Here is a 25,353-nt window from a genome sequence, read left to right on the forward strand (position 1 = left end):
CTGCTGAAGTGGCTGTGGGCTCCCTTGCTGTAAAGAAGCAGGACTACTCTTATAGGGTGGCTCCAGTTCCCGCCAGTTCATTCATTCGCTTTCTGATGGGACCCATGGGTAGTCTAGCCCACTTCAAGGTAGAACAGAACTTTATTCTTTTTCACTTGCTTATTACACTTGCCATCTGGAACATCTGCCATGGGGCCTGAGTGTGTGTTGGGTGAGCTGTCTTCCTGGTTTCCTACTGCCCCAGTTAAGACACAGTCACAGTCAGTCTCCATAGGGACAGTCTACTTGGAAGGATCTGTTCATACTTTCTGACATCTTACAGCAGGACTCAATTCTTTTTGGTTTCTTCTTACCCCTTCTTTTTTTCTTTATTTCTTTTTTTTTTTTTTTTTTTTTTGAGACAGAGTCTCGTGTTCTCTTGCCCAGGCTGTAGTACAGTGGCACGATCTCTGCTCACTGCAACCTCTGCCTCCTGGGTTCAAGTGATTCTCCTGCCTTAGCCTCCCGAGTAGCTAGGATTACAGGTGCCCGCCACCATGCCCAGCTAATTTTTGTATTTTTAGGAGAGATGGGGTTTCACCATGTTGGTCAGGCTGGTCTTGAACTCCTGACCTCAAGTGATCCACCCGCCTTGGCCTCCCAAAGTGCTAGGATTACAGGCGTGAGCCACTGCACCTGGCCCCCTTCTTTTATTACTTGTATCTTAGTTATTTGGTAGTACTTTAAAAACATTTTAAGATTGATATATAATTTACATATATGAAATATACATGTTAAATGTACAGCTCGATCAATTTTGGCAAATCTACATACCTGCATAACTTATCTGCCACCAAGATATAGAACATTTCTATCACTGCAGAAAGCTTCCTCCTGCCCCTTCCTGGTCACTCCCTCTCCACACCATGAAGGCCTCTATGGATCTGATGTCTGTTACCATAGATAAGTTCTGTCTATTCTCAAGCCCTTGTAAATGGAATCATCAGTACTTTTTGTGTCTGGCTCTTACATGCAGCACGGTGTTTAGAGACTCATTCATGTTGTTGTGTATATCATGAGTTTGTTCCTTTTTGTTGCTGGTAGGGTTCCATTGTATGCATATACCACGTTTGTTTATCCATTTACCTGTTGATGCTCACCTGGGCTGTTCCCAGCTTGTGGCTGCTCTGAACATTCTCATACCAGCCTTTTTGTGGACTTATGTTCTCACGTCTCTTGGATGAACATTTCAGAATAGGATTACTGGGTCTTAGAGTAGATGTATGTTTCACTTTCTAAGAAAGGATGTTTTCCAAAGTGTTTGTACCATTTTCCACTCCCACCCAGTAGTGTGTGGGAGTTCCAGTTGCTCCACATCCTCACCAGCATTTAACGTTGTCAGTCCTATTTTAACTCTTCTAGAGGGTGTGTGAGGGTTTCTGGATAGTGCTTTTGACTGAGCTTCCCTCCTCACTCACACCTGAGTGATTGGAAAGAGGAGCTCTCTTGCAGGTGCACCTTTGGAGTGTGCTGGCAGCAGTGGTGGGACTCAGGCAGACATTTTTTCATGCCCTCAGCATGGGCCCCACCACAGAGTTTGCTCTGAGAATCTCAGAACCTTCCTTGAGAAGGGGACCACCTTTCCCCCTTGCACTCTTAAGTATAGTAGATAAGAGGAAATTTCCCCTCTTAAAGAATTTGCACTTCCTATTTGTGTGGGGCCCCTTAGCTGTGGTGGTCAAGAGAGCTGGAGAGAATTTCAGGGAACAAAAGGAGCGGGGAGACTCAGGAATCTGGCCCAGAAACAACCTTGTTACCTGGTGTGTCTGTGGCTCGTGTGTGAGACAGAGCAAGCAGCACTAATTACTGCTTGGAACTGACTTCCTGTTTTCCTGCCAGTTTTGAGGGTAAGAACATGAAAGGAAATTTTCTTCATGCTCAAATATCAATTTGTCTTGAATGTGGTAATATTGTGTCACACTTTTCACCATGGCAGTTTCATGCTTCGTAATCTTTAAAGAAATGGGCTTCACTTGCTCACTCAGAGTCAGCGGAATTTTAACTGCAGAACACAACAGTGAGGGCCTAACTCAGACTCCATTGCATAATGCCGCATGTTGCTGTAGCAAAACATGTTTACTTTTTTTTTTTTTTTTTTGAGATGGAGTCTTACTCTGTCACCCAGGCTGGAGTGCAATGGCGCAATCTCGGCCCACTGCAAACTCTGCCTCCCGGATTCAAGCAGTTCAACTCTGCTTCAGCCTCCCGAGTGGCTGGGATTACAGGCTCCCGCCACCACCCCTGGCTAATTTTTTATTTTTAGTAGAGACAGGATTTCACCATCTTGGTCAGGCTGGTCTTGAACTCCTGACCTCGTGATTCACCCGCCTCAGACTCCCAAAGTGCTGGGATTACAGACGTGAGCCACCGTGCCCGGCCATGTTTACCACTCTGTAACCACTTGATTTGTGCTTAAGCCATGTAGTTCAGCACTAGATGGTGCAGGAGTGTTGTTTTGAGGCCATTTTTTAGGCTCCTGGATCAAGTTTGCATATGGCTGGGGCCAGCCAGCCACATGCTGCAACCTCTTCTGGGGGTATTTGTAGCACAGTCACTAACATTTGCTGTTCCAGGATTGCCGTGCACCCTCTCCGCTTAGGAGTACTACTTTAGCAAAAGAGAAGGCAGGTGGAAGGCACCAAAGGGGAAAATTTGAGGTCAGCTTGAAATTGAGGACCACAGAGCCAGCTGGAAACTAGAACATTAGCTCTAGGGAAGGCAAGGAGGTGATCAGGTCTTTCTGATAGTCTTGGTTTGGTAGTGCTTGCTGTGTGCTGGGTGTGTTGGATATGGTGCACAGCGGGTGCGGGGATGAGGAAAATAGCATCCCTACTCTCAAGGACTCACTAATTCTAGGAGGAGGGACAGGTGTGAAGTCAGCTAAGTGGTGTGTGAGAAACCAACGTATGATGGTTTTAGCGATGGCTCAAAGGCAAGGGTTAGCTATTCTTATTTTGTCTCTCCCATTGTGGAGTCAGTTTTCAGGATTTGGGTGGGGGTTATTATTTCCTGAGGACTGTGTTTTGTTTTGTTTTGTTTTGTTTTTTCTTTCTTTTCCTCCCTCCCAGTCTTCTTCTGACCACACTTCTGCTCTTTAGACCCCCTCCAAAGCCTGAGCTGGGCTATAAAAGCTGCCACGCGCCGTGAGTCCCGTTCACCCTGCTGGAGCGTTTCTCATGAAAGACTGGGTGCTGAGAGGGGCGCAGCCTGAGAGGTCTCAAGGTCCTGGGTTTCATTCGTCTCCCTCTCCGTCATTCCTCATTATCACACTGGCTGCGCTGCAGTTCTTCTCACACTGAGAGGGAAATTGGGAAAGGGCCAAGAGCACACAGCTGCCAAAGAGACGGAACACATTCTCCGTGGACGTGGACAGACTCTCCCTCCACCTGCCTGAATGGAGGGCTCTGGCCACTCTCTAGGTCTGGGGTCCCCAGGGCACCCTTGCCTATCACTCCTGTGGGGAAAGGGACTTCAGAATATATCCATGCTCTTCACACACTAAGGGACACCTGATGTTGTCATTTACAAATTCCCTCTACCAACACAGGTCCCGGTTTGACAGTAGAGGTGTTCAGAGGAATCGTGGCTGAAAGAGAACAAGAAGTCTTGTTGGGCTTCATGAAAACCAGATCCCAAGAAATCCCCTCCTTGTAGTTAAATACACACTCACTTGCAGAAACAAAACAAAGAAAATAACAGTCATAATTTTTAAAAAAACCTCCAGAGAAATCCAACTCAGAACTTTCCTTCCCAATAGATAGTTGAATCATTTGAGATCGTTTGGGTCTCCAAGAAAGCGTAGGAGCCCATCATGTCTTTTGATCTGAAACTCTTGATTAGTAGCATAGTGGTGAAGGAAATGCTGCTGCCTGTGTGTTCCACTGCACACCTTATATACTAGCAATACTTAGGAAATTCAGCCCTCTCCCCACAGGCCCCCAGAACTGAGAGACAGGCTAAGGCCCAGGGGTCTGGAAGACCAGGCTCTCCAAGGGGTTCAGAAATTCCAGATTTGGAAGACTCAAGCTATGTGCTGTGGAAATGCTTAATTCCTTTTCTCCGGACATTTTTGGAAGGATTTCTGCTTTTTTAATCTCCTGACTTTTTGTTTGTGACCAAGTTCAAATTCCAGAGAGGGAAACGGCCAATATGTGTGATTATTTCCTCTTGCACCAAGTGGAACTAAAGGAATGAACTTACTTCACAAGAAATAAATGTACCCTTTGGACCTCAAACTAAAATGAATTTGCACAGTTGGTCTGGCCCCCGTGCTGTTCTTGCAGTCATTAAACATGAAAATGAAAAAAAAAAAAAAAAATGTCAGGGCAGTGCATTCATGACCTTTTTTTTAGATATGAGGCAGAAAAGAAGAAAAGAGTCTTGAAAAAGATTCTTTTATCCTGCACACTCTCTTGTGCAGGGTTGACTGCCTAGTAGAGAGGAGACAGCCTAAGGTTTGGATTGACTGGAGTTCACATTCTGGCTCCATAGTTTAAGAGTTGTGCAATCTTAGCCATGTTCCTTAACTTCCCTGAGCCTTAATTTAAATGGGCATAATAGAGCCTCACAGAGATGTTACTAAGATTGAAAGAGATACATACATAAAGATTTTAGCATTGGGCCCTGCACAAGGCATGCTCCCACTAAATGGGCATTATTATCATCATCTCTTCATACTGTTACTATCATGATAAGATAATGTCAGTAACAGAATCCCTGGGAATGCTGGAGTGAATTCAATGCCAGGGGACTGAAAGCATAGGACTGCTAAAGACGCCCTCCTTGCATTTCCTGGGGCGACGGGGCAAAGGGGCATGTGAGGCCTCATGGGTCACTGTTTCACTATTGCTGTGCCCCTCAGGTGATCTCTTCAGTGTCCTGGACTTCCCATTCCTGTACTTCTACAGATTCCATGGCAGCTGCTGTGCCAGGTAATCTTAAGCTCACTCATTTGTATGCTTTCCGTGCTGTCCGCCGTGTCTTCCTCTCTGTGAAGTTCAGGGTCACTGCTGGTACCTCAGTGAGTGGCAGGAGAGAGTGGTGGTGGGTGCAGGTGAGGAAGCAGTCACTATGTCACCAGCAGGCTGTCACTTAGCACCCTTAGATGCTCAGGGCCAGCTTGGGCCCTGCCAGGACCCCTGGCCCATGGACGTGCCTCTGCCAAGACAGTGGTTTTCACACCTGCTCTAGAGCTAGGATTCTCCCACTTTTTCCCCCTCCACAAGCAAATCTCACATAGAACTACAATCTATAAAACTGATGAAATGGATCCAGTTCAAGGGAAGATTTGGGTTCAGAATCCCACCTGCTCAGCTTTCCCTTTGGCCTCCTCCTTGCTCCTTAAGGCAGCCTCCAAAATAACCTCCACCAAACCCGAAGATTCTGGGAATTAGATTTTGGAAACTGATGGCTAAGAGATGTCTAGACAACAAGGTGATCATTAGTGCTTGGTCTTGGGAAGGACTCAGGGATATAGGCCAGTTGGAGGGCTACATCTGAACACACGGAAGTGTATCCTCACCTTCTCCCCGTGTCCTGCCATGATCACCACTTCGCTTGACCTCATCATGCCAAGAAGTGGAAAGGCCCAAAGCATGTGTGGCATCCTGATGTGGTAGAAAGACTGACCCGGGTTGAACTCCACAATTGCCGTTGCTAATTGTCTGATCTTTGGGTCTTAAGCTTCGTGCCAGGCCCAGTAAATGGTGGTCATTATGACGATCTACTCAGGTTGACTGTAAATACAATGTCAATAGATCATGAAGAATTGCTATATAAAAATCAGGCCACCTGTTCCCACACATATCAAACAGTGCCTTGTGAAGCAGTGGTTCTTTACAATGTTAAAAAGCTGCTATGTGGCTAGTGGGTATGTCCTGCTCCTCTGGTGTGTTTGGGCCAAAAAAAAAGAATCAATATTACAGAGTTTGTTTGTGCATTTGAACCTTGGAATGATGTATTTATCACCCTCAGAAAAATTTCAGGAAAACACTGACACAATTCACTCTCCTAGTTCCTGTCAGTTGGTTAGGCCTTGCCCGTTAGCTGGGATCACATGGCATGAGTCTTCATGCTGGGCGGGCGGCTGCGAACTTGTTTCTCTTTGAGTCTGGTTATTTGGCAGCATGGGCAAGCAGGGTGTACCCGGGAGGTCAACCATTGTTTGGTTATTTGGAACAGAGCAGCACAGTTCACAGCCCATTGATGTTGGCTTTGTGGGGTGACAATTGGGCTCTATTTCTGCCCCTTTTAATCTGTAACTTTCTCATAATGCAACATGATAAATCAGGGTTTTGTTTTATTCTAAAGATCTGGAAATCTCTATTTGAATTGATGTAACTGTTACATTTTACCCATGCTTCTGTACAGAGCTCAGCCTCTTTGAGGAATGCATTGGTTTTCCCTGTGTCATTCAGAGGCTCCACCATATCTCACACTGAGCATTGTCACCTTCAGGAGGTTCTGGGGGAGCTCAGGAGGGGCATGGTAGCCATAGCCCAAAGACCCCATTAACAGGGAGTCTCCTGTTCCCAGATTTCCTTCATTTCTGGGAGCCTCCCTCTGCTTTTCAGGTCTGCCTCACTAGCAAGGGGTAGATGGGCTGAAAGTGCAAGGAGAAAGATAAGAGATCCATGGGTAATGTAAAAATGAGTCACAGACATAGAAGTCAAGCGATGGAAAAGAGCCCCAGATGCTTCCAGAAGCCTGTCAGTCACAAACCTGCACGAGCTTATCCTGGCCCAGAGTCTGCACTGAGAGGACAGGTGAGCATGGAATCATGCCACCCCTGTGGCTAGAGGCATAGAGGAGAGGGAAAGACTCAAGGGAAAGGAAGTCTGGGGGTTGGGAAGGCACCTGTGAAGTTGTTACTTCCTTGGATGCAGAGGTGGGAGCTACCAAGAGGAGCCTGGAGCACTGCTACCTCCCTTTTCAGCCCCACCCTCATGACCACCAGTGCCTGGCACATCTCACTATTTGTCTAGCTGGTCAAGAACACACTTCCATGAAGCGTCACGTCTTCCCCAGTTCTCCTGCCTCCAAATGCCAGGAAGAGTTTAGAGCTCGCTTTGCTTTGGCCCTGGCCACGCAGTGGTACTTTTGAAAATAGTTCCAACACAGGCAACTACATCTGTCCACTGCTGTGCCAGCGCCCTTGCTGGTCCAGAGATCTGAAGAGCCATGGAGACCTGTATTCTGATTGTACCTGTGCCCCAGTTTCATTGTTAATAAAGTGAGACTTTGGGCTAGGTAATCTTACTGTTCTAAAAGCCTCTGGTTTCCATTAAGATAGGATGAGGACTGCTATGATTATTTCTACTTTAAGGAAACTGAACCTGAGACAAAAAGGTGGGAAGGGGGATTTGGTTAAGGTAACGAGGGTCAGTAAGCACAGCAAGGAATAGAAATCCAGGCGCTGGGTGTGATTGGGTAGGCCTGCTGCTTACCCACGGGGCCTCTTTACCTTTTGGGTGTGAGTAACTTGACATCTTATTCCATAGCTGTTCAGCCTCCCATGACTGCTGATGCAAATCAGAACAAACTTTGCAGGTCATCAGGACCAAACAGGCTGAAATCACACAGGGGAAACCTAATGCCTATCTTTAGTCCTGCCCCAAGAATGTGGCTGTGGACTAGTCTAATCTAATGAAGTGAAGATACACATTTCTGTGACATTTGGCCTTAGGTGTGTTCAATTCAATTCAACCTGCTTCCAATTCAACCTGACAAGCATTTAGTTAATGTGTACCGTAACTGAGGCACCATGTTAGGCTCTGTTGAAAATACAAAGAGCAGCCCAAGATTGGGCCTTTCCTGCTCAGAGTTTAGGATCTGCACTGGAGCTGCGCACCAGTGCCTGTAATAAGGTCAGATGGAAGTGTGGCTGTCAAGGGTCGGAGATGCAAATGAAGTACAACTCACAGTACTTGCCTCTCTAACTTGGAGTTACAACTCCAGTCATATCTCTTATTTTGCAATTTTCAAGTTCAAATAACAGTCACACTGAAACCACTACTTGTACATATTTGCAAGAAGTCAACCTTTCTCCCTCTGTCACACACACACACACACACACACTGTCTCACACACTCCCACACACACGCACACACACACACCTCTTCCCCAATTGTCCTGCCTTCAAATGCCATGCCTTCAAATGCCAGGAAGCGTGTGGAGCTCCCTTTGCTTTGGCCCTGGCCACACAGGGCACTTTTGAAAATAGTTCCAGCACAGGCAACTATGTCTCTGTCCACTGCTGTGCCCTTGCCCTTGTTGGTCCAGACTTCTGAATAGCCCCAAGATACTGCCCCTTCCTCAGGTTCCCATGAGTGGGGATCTTTCCATTCACACGCATGTGTAGGCATCATTTCCAAAGCATACTTCCTATGGCAGGACAACCTGATTTGGGGGGCTTCTGGCCTCGTCCATATGTGTCACTGAAGCCAGGCTTCCCCTTCAGATTCTGATGAGCCTGGAGGCCAGTTCAGACTCTCTCTTCTCATATGCTGAGTTTCCCTTTGGAAGTCTTTTCGGGCCAGTTTGTCTTGCTTGAAAAAAAGTTAAGCACCTTGCCAAGCACCAAAACTCCAGAAGTTCTATGGGAAGGAACAGGAGTTGTCGTCCTCCACCTTTATTTTTCTTTCATGATTTAGCCAGAGACCTCCGAAATTTCTTTGCACCATTCCTCTCACGAACAAAATCCTCCCTCCTTAGAAAAACAGAGCTTAATGACTTTTAAAAAATTTTTATTTTCATCCAGAGGTCACAGATCTAGAAAACACACATGAGGTAGAGGTTGCATAATCATTTGAAATTGACTGGTAAAATGTAGCAGAAACTAGTCAGCCATTGGCTAAGGGAAGACAAGCCTCACTAACAAAAGAATCTTTTCTCCTTCCAGTGGATTTTTGGGATTCTTTCTCGTGTTCAGTACAGTGAAGCTAAAAAGCCATCTGGCCCCAGTGCAGTGTGCAGCCTGGATTTTCTTTGCTAAGGTAAGAGACGAGAGGGGTGGGAAATTCTCAAGTGCCTTTGTATCCAGAGATCTCAGCGCCTGGGTAATGTGAAGTTGTTTGAGCTTCATGAGACCACTTCTAGGCACTGTCCCTGAGCCTGATCCTTCCTTCATTCAGATAATGATTTCTGAGGCCTACTCATTTTATCAACGTGGCATATTTCATCTTTCTCATAGTCCTGGAAGGCAATCATGGATAGGCACCTTGTTCCCTTCCTGGAGGCTGTGCAGGTGTCCGGAGCTCAAGTGACTTACACAAGGGGACTCAGTTGATCCAAGGTGATAGATAAAGGAAGATAGACGAATGGCCAGGTTGGGGCATTTCTATGAAACCTTAGAAAAGGAACTATTCTAAGAACAACCTCTGTGTATTGAATAACTATGGGCGAAGCATAAGATACAGTGGTGGGGAAACCACAAAGAACCAGAAGGGGCAGGGAAGTGGCTGTGGGATGCCCAGTCTTAACTGAAATATGGTGGGGCCAATTATTTTCACAGAATAAAGAACAAAAATACATTATCATTTCAATAGGTTCAGAAAAATCGTGACAAAATCTAGCATCTATTCATTATAAAAACTCTCAAAAAACTGGTAATATAAGAGAACCTGATAAAATCCGTGAAAATCCTATAACTAACGTTATCTTTAACAGGGGAAGACTGAATACTTTCCCCCTAAGATTGGGAGCAACATAAGAATGTTCACTTTCACCATTTCTATTAAAAATTGTAGGCCAGGCGCAGTGGCTCAAGCCTGTAATCCCAGCACTTTGGGAGGCCAAGACAGGTGGATCATGAAGTCAGGAGATTGAGACCATCCTGGCTAACACGGTGAAACCCTGTCTCTACTAAAAAAATGCAAAAAACTAGCCGGGTGAGGTGGTGGGCACCTGTAGTCCCAGCTACTTGGGAGGCTGAGGCAGGAGAATGGCTTAAACGTGGGAGGCGGAACTTGTAGTGAGCTAAGATCCGGCCACTGCACTCCAGCCTGGGCAACAGAGCGAGACTCCATCTCAAAAAGAAAACTGTAATGGAGTTTTTAGGAATGCAATAGGCAATGTAGTAGGGAAAAAAAAAAGGCATCCAGATTGGAAAGGAAGAAATAAAACTGTCTTTATTCACAAATGAGACCATCATATATATATAGAAAATCCCAAGGAAACTATAAAAATAGTTGAAGGCAGGGTGTGGTAGCTCATGCCTGTAACCCTCACACTTTCAGAGACTGAAGTGGGAAGATCACTTGAGACCAGCCTGGGCAACATAGTGAGATCCTGTCTTTACAAAAATAAGAAAAGTAGCCTGCCATGGGGGCATGTGCCTATAGTCCCAGCTACTCAAGAGGCTGAGGCAGGAGGATCACTAGAGCTCGGGAGTTTGAGGATGCAGTGAGCTATTGTCACTACTGCACTGCAGCCCGAGTGACAGAGCAAGACCTTATCTCTTAAATAAATAAATAAACTATAGTTTTACTTAAAAAATATTTTTTTGTAGAGACAGGATCTTATGTTGCCCAAGCTAGTTTCAAACCCCTGGCCTCAAACAATCCTCCCATCTCAGCCTCCCAAAGTGCTGGGATTACAGGTATGAGCCAGTGCACCCAGCTCAAAGTTTCATATATTAGTAATGAAAAGTCATGTTTATAAAAATAAAATTAAGAAAACAATTACATTCACAATAGCATCAAAAAGGAAAAAATAGGAACTTAACAACAAAGAAGTATCAGATTTATACACTGAAAACTATAAAACCTTTTTGAGAGGAATTAAAGAAAATCTCAGGCTGGGCATGATGGCTCAAGCCTGTAATCCCAGCACTTTGGGAGGCCGAGACGGATGGATCACGAGTTCAGGAGATCGAGACCATCCTGGCTAACACGATGAAACCCCATCTCTACTAAAAAATTACAAAAAACTAGCCAGGCGAGGTGGTGGGTGTCTGTAGTCCCAGCTACTCGGGAGGCTGAGGCAGGAGAATGGAGTAAACCCGGGAGGTGGAGCTTGCAGTGAGCTGAGATCCGGCCACTGCAGTTCAGCCTGGGTGACAGAGCGAGACTCCGTCTCAAAAAAAAAAAAAAAAAAATCAAAAAATCAAGAGATACAATATTGTTAAGATGGAAATTTTTCCTAAATTGATTTAATGTAATCCCTATCAAAATCCCAGCAGGCTTTTTTTTTTTTTTTGGTAGAAATTCACAAATTTATCTAAAATTTATTTGGAAATGCAATAGCCAAAACAATGTTGACAAAGATAAAGTTGGGGGACTTAAATTGTATGATTTGAAAATTCAGTACTAAGCTAGAATAATCAAGGCATTATGGTATTGGTGTAGGGATAGGCATTTATGGTCAATTGATTTTCAACAAAAGTGCCAATCACAATGAGAAAAGGATTGTTTTTTCTTTTTCTTTTTTTTTTTTTGTTTTTTGAGCTGGAGTCTCACTCTGTCGCCCAGGCTGGAGTACAGTGGCGTGATCTTGGCTCACTGTAACTTCCACCTCCCGAGTTCAAGCGATGCTCCTGCCTCAGCCTCCTGAGTAGCTGGGATTACAGGCGCACACCACCATGCCCAGCTAATTTTTGTATTTTTAGTAGAGATGGGGTTTCACCATGTTGGTCAGGCTGGTCTTGAACTCCTGACCTGGTGATCCGCCCGCCTCAGCCTCCCAAAGTGCTGGGATTACAGGCGTGAGCCACCGCACCTGGCCAGGATTGTTTTTTCAACAAACGGTGTTGGAGCAATCAGATATCCACATACAAACCAACCCACAAATAAACAATCTTAGATCCTTGCTTGACATCATTAACTCAGAATGAATCACAGACATAAATGTAATACCAAAGCTGGAAAACTATTAGAAGAAAGCACAACAAAAAGCCTTAATGGCCTTGGGTTTGGCAGATTCTTAGATATGACACCAAAAGCATAAATCATAAAATAATTGATAAATTGTAGTTTAGTTTATTTAAATTAAAACCTTTTACAATTCAAAAACACTATTAAGAAAATGAAAAGGTAGGCTGGGTGCAGTGGCTCATGCCTGTAATCTCAGCACTTTGGGAGGCCAAGGCAGGCAGATCACGAGGTCAGGAGATTGAGACCATCCAGGCTAACACAGTGAAACCCCGTCTCTACTAAAAATACAAAAAAATTAGCTGGGCATGGTGGTGGGCGCCCGTAGTCCCAGCTACTCGGGAGGCTGAGGCAGGAGAATGGTGTGAACCTGGGAGGTGGAGCTTGCAGTGAGCCAAGATCATGGCACTGAACTCCAGCCTGGGCAACAGAGTGAGACTCCGTCTCAAAAAAGAAAAGAAAAGAAAAGAAAAAGGTAAGCCACAGCCTAGGAGAAAATATCTGCAAATCATAATGTCTGATAAAGGAACTGTATCCAGAATATATGAAGATTTCTTATACCTCAATGAGATGACCTACAACCCAATTTAAAACTGGTCTAAAGGGAAGCAGTTTGGTGATTTCTCAAAAAACTTTAAACAGAATTACCATTCAAACCAGCAATCCTATTACTGGGTATATACCCAAAGGAATGTAAATTGTTCTACCATAAAGACACATGCACCTGTATGTTCATCACAATGCTAGTCACAATAGCAGAGACATGGAATCAGTCTAAACGCCCATCAATGGTAGACTGGATAAGGAAAATGTGGCACATATACACGGTGGGATACTATGCAGCCATAAAAAAGAAAGAGATTGGCCGAGCGTGGTGGCTCACACCTGTAATCCCAACACCTTGGGAGGCCGAGGCAGGTGGATCACCTGAGGTCAGGAGTCTGAGACCAGCCTGACCAACATGGTGAAACCCTGTCTCTACTAAAAATACAAAAATTAGCCGGGCATTGTGGTGCACACCTGTAATCCCAGCTACTCAGGAGGCTGAGACAGGAGAATTGCTTGAACCTGGGAGGTGGAGGTTGCAGTGAGCCGAGATAGCGCCACTGCACTCCAGTCTGGGCAACAAGAGCAAAACTGCATCTCAAAAAAAAAAAAAAAGAATGAGATCATGTCCTCTGTAGCAGCATGGATGGAGCTGGAGGCCATTATCCCAAGTGAATCCACGTAGGAACAGAATACCAAAGAAGGGGGAATTAAACTTATAAGGGGGAATTAAACATTGAGAACACATAGACACAAAGAAGTAACAACTGACACCAGAGCCTACTTGAGGGTAAGGGATGGGAGGACAGAGAGGACTGAAAAACTACCCATTGGGTACTATGCTTATTACCTGGGTGATGAAATAATCTGTATATCAAACCCCTGTGACATGCAGTTTACCTATATAACAAACCTGGGCATGTACCCCTGAACCTAAAATAAAAGTTAAAAAAAAAAATACAAGTTAAAAATAAATAAATAGGCCGGGCACGGTAGCTCAGACCTGTGATCCTAGCAGTTTGGGAGTCAGAGGCGGGCAGATCACCTGAGGTCGGGAGTTTGAGACCAGCCTGATGAACATGGAGAAACCCCGTCTCTACTAAAAATACAAAATTAACTGGGTGTGGTGGTGCATGCCTGTAATCCCAGCTACTCGGGAGGATGAGGCAGGAGAATCACTTGAACCCGGGAGGTGGAGGTTGCAGTGAGCCGAGATTGCGCCATTGCACTCTAGCCTGGGCAACAAGAGCGAAACTCTGTCTGAAAATACTACTACTAATAATAAATAAATAAATAAAAATAATTAAAATGATAACGTTGAAGCCAGACATAGTGGCTCATGCCTGTAATCCCAGCACTCTGGGAGGCCAAGGCAGGTGGATCACCTGAGATCAGGAGTTCAAGACCAGATTGGTCAACATAGTGAAACCCTGTCTATAGTAAACATACGAAAACTATCTGGGCATGGTGGCGCACGCCTGTAGTTCCAGCTACTTGGGAAGCCAAGGTAGGAGAATCGCTTGAACCCAGGATGCAGAGGTTGCATTGAGCCGAGATGGTGCCGCTGCGCTCCAGCCTGGGTGACAGAGCAAGACTCTGTCTAAAAAAAAAAAAAAAAAAAAAAAAAAAGGATAATGATGATACTTACAAAAAATAAAACTGATCTAAACACATGAACAGATATTTCATAAAAGAAGATATCTAAATGGGTAATAAGTACATAGGAAGGTGTTTGGCATCACTAGTCATTAGAGAAATGCAAATTGAAACCAGGATGAGATATCACACATACTCACTACTGTAATTTTTTAAAAAGATACAGACAGTACCAAATGTTGGCAAGGATGTGGAGAAACCAGAACATTCATAAATTGCTGTAGGCATATATACAGCCACTTTCGAAAACAGTTTGGTAGTTTCTTAGAAGATTAAACATAAAGTGACTACAACTTAGCAATTCTATTCTTAAGAATCTACCCAAGAGAAATGAAAATATATGGCTACAAAAAACTCATACATGAGTGTTCTTATTAGCATTATTCATAAGAAACCCAAACTGGAAATAATTCTAAATGTCCATCAACTAGTGAATATATAAACAAGATACACACACACATACACAATTTGGAATACTATTCACTAATCAGAAGGAATGGGCTATTAATACATTGCTACAGCATGGATGAACCTCAAAAAGATGCTGAGCTAAAGAATCCAGTCACAAAAGAATACATATAGTAGTATTCTGTTTGTGTGAAATGTCCATAAAAAAGTAAATTTAGGCCGGGCACGGTGGCTCACTCCTGTAATCCCAGCACTTTGGGAGGCCGAGGTGGGTGGATCACGAGGTCAGGAAATCGAGACCATCTTGGCTAACATGGTGAAACCCCATCTCTACTAAAAATACAAAAAATTAGCCGGGCATGGTGGTGGGCAGCTGTAGTCCCAGCTACTCGGGAGGCTGAGGCAGGAGAATGACGTGAACCCGGGAGGTGGAGCTTGCAGTGAGCTGAGATCAGGCCACTGCACTCCAGCCTGGGCGATAAAGCGAGACTCCGTCTCAAAAAAAAAAAAAAAAGTAAATTTATAGTCAGAAAGTAGGACCAGTGGTTTCTTAGAGAAAGAAATCGACTGCAAATAGACTGGAAGGAAGTGTTTTGGCTAATGGAAACTTTCAAACTGAATTGTGGTGAAGGTTGCATCATCTTTTAAGTTAATTTATTAAATTTGTTCATTAACAATCATTACACTTTATAATAAGTGAATTTTATGGCATGGAAATCATCCCTGAAAGCTGTAAAGTAATAGTGCTCAAAGCATAATGCTTAAATCCTGTTTTTTAGGATTTAGGACATTTTTTTTTTTCCTGTGTATATGACTTTACCTATTTGACCACTAGTTTCAAGTCTCTTTTTTATTTATTGTATTTTTCTTTTCTTAAATTCTGAGGGAGGTTTATAATTTCCTCCTCAATACTTAATTCAGAAGAGGGAGGATTTTTAATTGGCTGCTGTGGTTTAATGCAAATTCTTCTTAAATAAAAATTGGATTCAATGAGCCATTAAGATCTATCTCTTCCAGCCTCGGGTACATCAAGCAATCTCCCCTCTCTCTCTCTCTTTTTCCTATTTGAAAATAAGCTCGTGATCCTCTGTGGTAGAATATATATCCATTCTTTGGACCACCTACACATCAAAACGTGCTGACATTTGAAATACAACAAAATTGTTCTTAGCAATACAGCATTCCCATGATGTCATTGTGCCTACACTGGGTGCCAGCATGTTCAGAAAGTGACTCAGAAGGATGTTTCAGTGGTGCCAGAGGAGAATCGCAATTATATGAAGATTCAAAAATACACAGGGAGGGAGGTCATTCAGGGGGCCGAGGGGCTTTCTTCACTGCTCCAAAAGGACCCACTTTGGGCTGTTTTTGAAGATATTACATCAGCTTCATCAGTTCCAAGTTCTGAGAGAAGGCATCCATGTCTCTCTCTGGTCCTCACCTGTTTTCAGTATCTTCCTTAGATCTGAGAATACTTAGCATGGGAGAAAAGTGCCTTCGAGGTCACTTTATGTTGTTATCACTACTATTATTTTTTTCTCTCTGGGAATTTGAGAAAAAATTTAAGAAGCCAAAAGTATTGGAATATTTAGCAAATATTTAAAAACTAATCTCTTTAAAAACTAATCTCTCATTTTGGTAAATTTGGGCATGTGAAATCTAACGGCATCTTCATAAAATCTCGGGATACCTTCTCACATATGATGTAAAGCACTCAGGCAGAACAAAGCCAACAGATTGAAGAGAAGTGCAGGGACGTGTGTAGACGTGTAAGGAAGATGTGGTGTGTGTGAGTTTATAGTTTTCTTCTAGTCCGTTTCTCCAGCAGATTTCAATCCTCACATGAGAATTCTGCCTGGATTGGATAGTGTCTTGTCTTACTCTTGTTAACTTCAAACCAACTTGAGTTCTCAGCATCACTGGGAAGAAGCAGCGGAAATCAGAGTAAGTTTATGTGGCGCAAGAGCTAGCAGGGGAGAAGCTTCCCTGGACATCAGCGGCAATGTTCATGGGGCCTGAGGAGCCAGCCTGTGCTCCTCCTTTCAAAGCTGCCTCTGTAAGATCACTTTCTTTTTTCTTTTCTTTTTTTTTTTTGAGACGGAGTCTCTCTCTGTCACCCAGGCTGCAGTGCAGTTGCGCAATCTCGGCTCCCTGCAAGCTCCGCCTCCCGGGTTCATGCCATTCTCCTGCCTCAGCCTCCCGAGTAGCTGGGACTACAGGCGCCCGCCACCATGCCCTGCTAATTTTTTTGTATTTGTAGTAGAGACGGGATTTCACTGTGTTAACCAGGATAGTCTTGATCTCCTGACTTCGTGATCCACACGCCTTGGCCTCCCAAAGTGCTGAGATTACAGGCGTGAGCCACCGCACCCAGCCTGTAAGATCACTTTCTTCCTTTAAAGCTGATGCCATAATTGCTGCCACCATCTCATGTCCCGAAGGCAATGACAGGCAGAAAACCCAGCCTTCGTCTGTTTTTTCTATGGCCCTGCAAAAATAATTGCTCGTAGCTTGCTCAGAATAAGTCTCTTGATTTGGTTTCATTTGTATTTTCCATTGTTAGAATTTCATCTTTCATATACACAGGACCAAGATGAAGGTGGCCCTCACTCTTGGGCCGTGCAGTGCTAGTTCGGTGCCTGAGTGTGAACAAGTACCTCCTCAAATGCTGCAGCCTAGACACCTCACTTGCCTCTCCTATCCCTTCCCTAAAACTATGTCAGAATGTACTGCTGGCCTGAAACAGCCGGCAACTCCATGGGATTTAAGATATACTCGATTCTCTCTCTTTTTTTTTTTTTTTTTTTTTTAGAGACCAGGATCTCTGTATCTCCCAGACCAGGGTGCTGTGATGCGATCATGCAACTGTATCCTCAAACTCCTGGCCTCAAGCAATCTTCCTGCCTCGGCCTCCCCAGTGGCTGAGACTATAGGCATACACTACCATGCCAGGCTAATTTTATTTTTTTGTAGAGATGAGATCTTGTTATGTTGCCCAGGCACTAGAGTCTTACAGTTTAGGTGGTACTAGAAATGTCCTGGGCAGTGATAGGAGAGAGGCATACACAGAGGCTCTAGTCTTTTCCATGAGGTGTGTGGTAGAGAGACTGGGATTTCAGGGGGGAAAAGGAAAGGAAGAAGTACTCACTGTTTGACTTTGGTCGCTATTCGCTGAACCCCTTTGCTCTGGTCTGAGTGTTTATGTTCCCCATTAATACGCTGAAATCCTAAGCCCTATGGTGATGGTAGTAAGAGGTGGGGACTTTGGGAGATGAGTAGCTCATGAAGGCAGAGCCCTCATGAAGGGCATTAGTGTCCTTGTAAAAGAGGTCCCGGAGAACTGCCTTGCTTCTTCCACCCTAAGGACACGGTGAAAAAGTGCTATCTCTGAGACAGCAGCCCTCACCAGACGCGGAATCTGCAGGGGCTGTGATCTTACCAGCCTCCAGAACTGTGAGAGACAAATCTTTATTGTTTGTAAGCTACCCAGCCTATAGTATTTTGTTATAGCAGCCCAGATGGACTAAGACACCCTGTAATCCTCCGTTGTTTCATCCGTAAAGCAAGGAGTCTAAACTAGAAAGATATCCAAAGATAGCGCAAAAACATTACAATGATAACAAGCTCTGACAGTGTTGACTATTGTATCTGGTATTCAAGACTAAATGCTAATCACATTTACATTCAATTGTAGCATTATATAATGATCTGCTAGGAACTATATTATTAATTATCAGTGCCTACTTAATAAAGCATTTGCCAGATTTAAAAATCACGTAATAGACTGATTAAAATAGAAAATATACAGCAATCTGACCTTCTTTCACCCCTGTCTCCAAATTCTGCCTTCTCTTATGGATGATTGTGTTGTAAATGCTACAAGCAGTTAACTGGATTGTTTATCCCTCTTTTTGCTTTGTTTGGACAGTCAGAATTTTTACGTATAGGCTGGGTGTGGTGGCTCATGCCTGTAATCCCAGCACTTTGGGAGGCCAAGGCAGGAGGATTGCTTAAGGCCAGGAGTTCAAGACTAGCCTGGGCAACATAGCAAGACCCTATTTCTACAAAAAGTTTTAAAAAATTAACCAGGTATGGTGTCTTATACCTGTGGTCCCAGCTACTTGGGAGGCTGAGGCAGGAGGATTGCTTGAGCCAGGAGTTTGAGGCTACAATGAGCTATGATTACACTACTGTACTCTAGCCTAAGCCACAGAGTGAGACCTTGTTACACTTACGACATGGGATTTTCCTTCCCATTGCTCCTTAGGATGGAATGCTGTTCATACTGTCAAAGTGAAAGATGGGCAAAGCCTTCTTAGATGTGGTCCCATGTAAGTCCTAGCACCTGGAGTGCATTGTGGGTGCGGAAGTTGGGCACAGAATCAAGGATCCGGGGGGACATATTGCAAAATTAGAAAATGCTAGAACCTGCGATCCTAAGTGCTTCAAAGCAGAATATATGAGATAATGTATGTGAAAATGTCTGGGGGGTGCAAAAGTGCTCTGCAGACACAGAGCATTATGTAGAGTCACACGGACCTAGACCAAGACTTAATTTTGACCCAGCTTTTGAGTCTTGTCTGCCACTTTCTAGGTGTATGAATCATTTTTTCTCATCTGTAAACAATGCAATAATAATGTCTGTGTTATTGAGAGGATTAAATAATATGTAGACAGCCCTAGATTAATGAGAGCCTGCAGTTGGCAGGTCTCCCTTGACTCCATCAATCTGCTGTTTTAATTCTCTCATGAACTTAACCAGTGATTTCCTGGGTTTGAATTTACTGTTTGTATTCACTAGTTCTAGGTAGTGAATTTAGTTGTGGACTGTCTATTCTAGACACTGCTCAGAATTCAGCGTGCATGAGGACAAGGTCTCTCACAGCATATTTAATCAGTTATTGTCTCACAAAAGAAGCAATTGATGCATCATTCACAATGTTTTTAAACCTATATAAAGAGTCATTGATTCAGAACATTTGCTCTGCATGTGAAAATGTATGTTTGGTGGTTTCCATGGAGACCACCCTGCTGGCTGTTCTGTGATCACTCACCAGCCTTAATTATACACTGGAATTGCCAGGGATCCTTCAAAACTGTCTCCATAACAACGCCTCCTTGTGGGTAACATGACCGCCATCCCTGACCATGTTTCCCATATAGGAGTTTCCTGTAAAAGTCAAAAAGAGTCAGCTGGTAAATTTCAGCCTCTGTTTGATGTACCCTTATGAAGATCTCTTAGCTGCCTAGGAATTTTTCTGAGTTTCAACTGCCTATCTCTCCTGCTATTTTTCCAGGTTTCAGGAGCTTGGGTGAAGGTAATAGCAAGGCCTAATGTCTTTCTTTCTTCAGTGACATGTTAACATGTGTCTTGATCTATTGCCACGATATCGAGCTAAGAAGGAGTCTTGGTTATGTCACTTTACTGGATAAAATTAAACCTGTTTGAAATATACGATGAACTCATGAAAGTGTTGTCAACAGGTGTTATTAAGATTCCATGTTCAGAATTTTAGAATGTCTCAAAGACCATTGGTAAAACTCTCGATGTTCCTGGTGGAATTATGAGAAAAAGATGAATTTTTCAAAATGTGGAATCACACAGATTTCATGACTTCTAAATAATGTAATTTTTTACCCTTCACTAATTTTTTGAGATACATTTGTAGGGAAGTTTCAAGGCTTAACATTGACTCATACCTTGAACTTCTGAGGAAGTGACAAGTAAACAAATCTCTCATAGTCTGTAATCATAGTTCTTATAGGTTCAATTTCTGGTACACACACACACACACACATACACACACACACACACACACACACTACAGGGGAAATCCTAGAAGTATGTTTACAAAGCCCATCACACTTTGCTCTCACTAGGTCAAGTCTATGCTGAACAGAGTTGGTTCTCTTCATTTTTCTACTTTGTATTCTATTGCTACTGTTATTTTTTCTTTCTAGTCATCCTTGCATTCTCATCCTGATTGCCGCTATCTCTTGAGTGGGGAGCTTGTTACTGTCTTTCTCCACCTCCTGGATGGTGAACGGTAATCCCAAAAGAGGGGGCTCCTCTCCCCAGTTCACTATTTGAGGTTCTTCCCATCTTAGCTGCTAAAGACACCTCACTCCTCCTTCCCATCACATTTCAAAGCTTGTTTCAGATATAACTTTCTGATAGCAGTTTAGCATTCCTTTTCTCCCTTCAGTTGTTATTCAACACCTTCATATGTTCTGGAAGGTGATGAAGATACAATGTTAAACCACATGAAGCTGTACTGTAATGTAACTTTTATGTTGAAAGACCATGCTTAAAAAATCTAATTATGGCTGTTCCCTAATTAAATCATTTTTCTTTTTCACTGTCTCAGCGGCTATGGCAATGAGAATAATTTTTCATGGAAAATTAAAACCTAGAGGCAGCAGCATAATTTCCTTTGCAGACTCTTGCTCGGCAATAATAACAGCATGTCTGATGTCTTTCCATGACATCACCGATGAGGCGACAGGAACATGAAGTGGCAAGTTTGGGAGCTGCCATTCGCATGGAAACAGCCAGCCAGGAAGTTAGTTATCTGGGAGTTGTTTGTTTATGAACAAGGTTTTCCTGGAGGGAATGTGGGAGGGGAAATACAGTTTTGGATTCAGGAAAAATTTTTAAATTCCATTTCCTATTGTCAAAATAATTCATGGAGAAATGAGTGCTATGAGTGGACATTTTGCTGTTTTGAATAAGGTTCTTGTTTTTGTTTTGTTTTTTTTTTTATTTCCAGTTATGTCGTCTTCATTTTTTCCGAGCTAATTTTAGTGCCTTTGATCATCACAATTTTCTGTGTTGCAAAAATAGGGTAACAATTCTGTTTCACAGCTTCTGACTTGAATGAATTCGCTCATTTATCGTTTGTTCATTTACTGGGAGATGTCCTTACTTTCTGTAAATTTCCTGACTCTAAGGTTTTTATGGTTGCCATTAGTAGCCCAGATAATTTTTTTAAAAATGAAAGTCATTTTTGCAACATAAAAAGCCAGTTAATGGGAACATTTGCAAGGCCTCCTCTAGGGGATGAATTGATGTGTGCTTGATTTATTGTAGGATGGTATCCAATAAACAAGTGTGGGGTGAGTGCTCACTCAAAAACTGATTTTATTCTGCACACCTTTGCACTCCCATCAGAAACAGAGAAAGATGGAATTCTGCATATATCTTGTAAAGTAACTGCATTGCCCCATGTTCCATGTTCTTGTGATATACCCATTCCTTCCTTTCTTTGTGCCATTTATTCTATAGGGGTTTGGCTTTCTTTGTAAAGACCCTCTGTGTGTATCCTTTAAACTAAGTTCCCTAGGGTGTGGCTGAACATCGGGTAATTAGCAAAGAACACATCAAGTTCTGCTGGTGCCCAAACCAGAGGGCAGACCATGGCCAGGACCGATGGCCTGTGTCAGCAGAGTGACTGCCGTAGTCAAAGCAGACCCAGATGAAGCAGCTCTTGGGAAATTTGAAGGAGTAGACTTTTTTATGGGAAAGCTAAGTTTGGATGCATCAATGATAGATAGGCGTGACATGTAAATTTGAAAGAATTTTAGCAGATATTTACTTGGTGCAATTTTGTGAAAATAACTGTTCTGTTACATTGTGCCTTAGAGACGTCTTGGTGTCCCAGTACCCGGATGCCTCCTCACACTTGTTTTCCTGTCCCATCCCCAAAAGTGGAATTTGTGTAAAGTGTAGTTATTCGCCCATTTTTTTCGTGCTTAAAATTGCTCTCCTCTCTTAAAATTGCTCTCCTCTCTTACAAAAAGTGGTCCAAACTTGCTTTTTTTTTCCTTCTTGCTTGCTTGCTTTTTTTTTTTTTTTTTGAGACAGGGTCTCCCTCTGTCACCCAGGCTGGAGTGCAGTGGTGTGATCTCAGCTCACTGCAATCTCTGCCTCCAATTTGAAGCAATTCTCCTGCCTCAGCCTCCTGAGTAGCTGGAATACAGGCCTGCACCACCATGCCCAGTTAATTTTTGTATTTTTTTTAAGTAGAGACAGGATTTTACCATGTTGGCCAGGCTGGTCTCGAACCCCTGACCTCAAGTGATCCACCTGCCTGGGCCTCCCAAAATGCTGGAATTACAGTCATGAGCCACCGTGCCCAGCCGGCCCCCTTTCCCCTTCTTCACTCTGCGTTGACACTTTGAGCTTACCTGGTCGTTCTTTAGATAAAGATTTTTGGTGTTGTTTATGTATAAGTAGACTGTGTCTGATTTTAAGGCCAGACAGTGAAGTACAAGCAAATTATGCTTTTTTATAGGACTCCAAAATAGCCAGTTAGTCAAGTGTGTAACAAGAAAAGTTTTTAAGTCAACAACTAATTGCTTTGTATCATTTAAATACAACTAGCCTTGAGACTGAATTTGTAATTTTGGTTGTTTCTGTGCCGTTTGACAGGAGAAGGGTTGAGGGGGAGGATTGTGTGGGGAACAGGGTCTCCCTGGCCACATTTCCATGTCAGTCTTCTTGTGTGAGCTCTGGGGTGGGGAGGGGTAGGGCATGGTGCACAAGGAGCAGGCCCAGGGTTGCATCTGTGTCCAAGAAGAATTCTGTCTTGTTTCTTTCCTGCCTCACCCTTAGGCCATTATTCCCTACTTGAGGCTTTATATGTTTTCTGCACAATTTTCCAGTGTGGTTACGGTTGGCCTTGAATATAGTAGGTGATTAGTCAAGATTTGATATATCAAATGCCCACCACTTTCCCTTTTCTCCCCTTCAGGAGAAGAAAAGTAAAGGAAAACAGAAAAAAAATAATAATCAGGTAACTGTACTTCCCAGCGATCCACCTGCTGTATCAGCCTGTGAGCCCAAGGAAGGCAGGGCACATCTTACTCGAGGTTACATCCCCAGCACCTAGCAGAGCACCCAGAGGCATAATTTGAATTGCAAAAGAGTTGGTGACTTTTACAGTACTTCCAAAATTTGTAGTCCACATGGAATTAGGAGTCATTATTTTCGAGTCTCGGGTTAGTCCTTTGTACAATGACTACCCCTCCCCCTCTAGAAAAGAACAAAAGAGTTTACTTTTTCACCCAATGTTAGATTTATCTTCTTGAAATTTGAAGTCTTCGGCTTCAGTGATGCAGTCACCAGTTGCTACCTGTGCCTTGCCCTCTGCCCAAAAAGGGAGGGTTTGTTATCTGTGAAAACATATTTTTTCCTTCAGGCGGGAGTAGGGGTGTTCTCGTAACTTCAAGCGTTGCATTCCCGCCTTGGAAATTTCACTGGGAGCAGTGTTGATCCTATTATTTCAAATTACCAAACATTTGCTGCCATTTGGCTGTGCCATTCAGAGCACTTTATTCCTTCGTGCACCCTTAAAATGTTAGGATAAGGGAATACAACACTTTGGCAGTTATTAAATTTCATCTTTCTTTGGAGTATGCTATATACGTTCTGTCCTTCACAGATAGCTAGAACACTCCATAAATCAGAATAAGAGTTCACTTTAAAGCACTGACAGAGTGCCTTATTTTATCCCCGAGAGCTAACCGGCCCAGTTTTGAGCCCATAGGCAGACAGTAGATGCATCTTTGATTGGGTTATTGAGCTATTGCTGTGTGAAGCACCCAGATCTGATCAGTCCTAATTATTTGAAGCCTGTATCTTCTATGAAGTCAGCCATGCTGATTATTGTTTTCCTTAGGTTATAGTTGGGCTTTTTAAAGAATGTTTACTCTAAGAATTAGGTAATATATAACCTGGTTTCAATACTCATGCTTTTTATGAAGGTTTTCTTTTCCCTGAAATTTTTTTTTCATGTTGCTTTGTGCAAAGATGTTATGTCAGCAAATGCATTCAGCAGGTGTATAGGGTGGCCTGTCTTATAACCAGCTATGGAGATGAGACTGTAGAGAGTAGTGACAAGCAACCCAGCATTTTGGAGACAGAAAGACCTGGGTAAGAATCTCATTCTCTGGCAATACGACCTTGCAAAAATCAAATAACTTATTTATATGTCAGTTTGCTTGTATGTAAAATAGGAATAATTGTATACACTTCACGGAAATGTTACAAGAATTATTTTAAATAATGTATGTTAAGCAGTTACTGTTAGCTGGTGTTTTTTTTTTTTTTCAATTTTTGTAATATCTCAGCGGACCTGATACATCATTTTATCTAACATTTTGGAAGTGCTACACTGGTGTTTAAAGAAAAGGAAAAAAAAGTCAGTCCTAAAGATTGTTAGATGAGTCCTCTGTTGTTAGGTGAAATTTCAGCTTTCATTTTGTATTTGGTTGGTAGTAAGAGAAGGGGGAATTGATACAAAGTGGTATTAACTCTGATGTGGAATCACACACCCAAAAGAATGGTTACACTGAAAACATTGGCCATACCAAATGTTGGTAAGGATTGTAGAATGACATTTATGCTTTAGAAGACACCAAAGCTAAGCAACATCTACATAATAACTCAGTAATCCCCCTCCTCAGTCTTTACCCAAGAGAAATGAAGACATGTGTTCACAACAAGATATGTTCAATGTTGTGGAATTAGATGGTGGTGGTAGTTGCATAACTGTGAGTATACTAAAAGCTATTGAACTGTACTCTTTCATGGGGTGAATTTTATGGTATGTGCATTTTATCTCAGTAAGGCTGTTATTTAAAAAATAATAATAATAATACATGTTCAAGGCCAAGTGTGGTGGCTCATGCCTGTAATCCCAGGGCTTTGGAAGACCAGGGTAAGAGGATGGCTTGAGGTCAGGAGTTTGAGACCAGCCTAGGCAACATAGTGAGACCTCATTTCTACAACAAAAGTTCTTTTAAAATTAGCCAAGGGTAGTGGTGTGTGCCTGTG

At 43.1% G+C, this 25,353-nt stretch overlaps 1 protein-coding gene across 3 annotated transcripts in view; it reads left to right on the top strand.

The window, feature by feature from the left end:
- The window catches only part of TMEM241 (transmembrane protein 241), a 144,540-nt gene that overhangs the window by 74,786 nt on the left and 44,401 nt on the right, over positions 1 to 25,353 (top strand). For all 3 annotated transcript variants that reach the window (XM_073006424.1, XM_007974461.3, XM_037982443.2), the window contains exons 12-13: positions 4,901 to 4,970; positions 8,939 to 9,032. In XM_073006424.1, the coding sequence (XP_072862525.1) occupies positions 4,901 to 4,970; positions 8,939 to 9,032 (164 nt within the window). The remainder of the gene's footprint in view (positions 1 to 4,900; positions 4,971 to 8,938; positions 9,033 to 25,353) is intronic.

This window comes from Chlorocebus sabaeus, chromosome 18, assembly GCF_047675955.1.
Source record: "Chlorocebus sabaeus isolate Y175 chromosome 18, mChlSab1.0.hap1, whole genome shotgun sequence".
Lineage (NCBI taxonomy): Eukaryota > Metazoa > Chordata > Mammalia > Primates > Cercopithecidae > Chlorocebus > Chlorocebus sabaeus.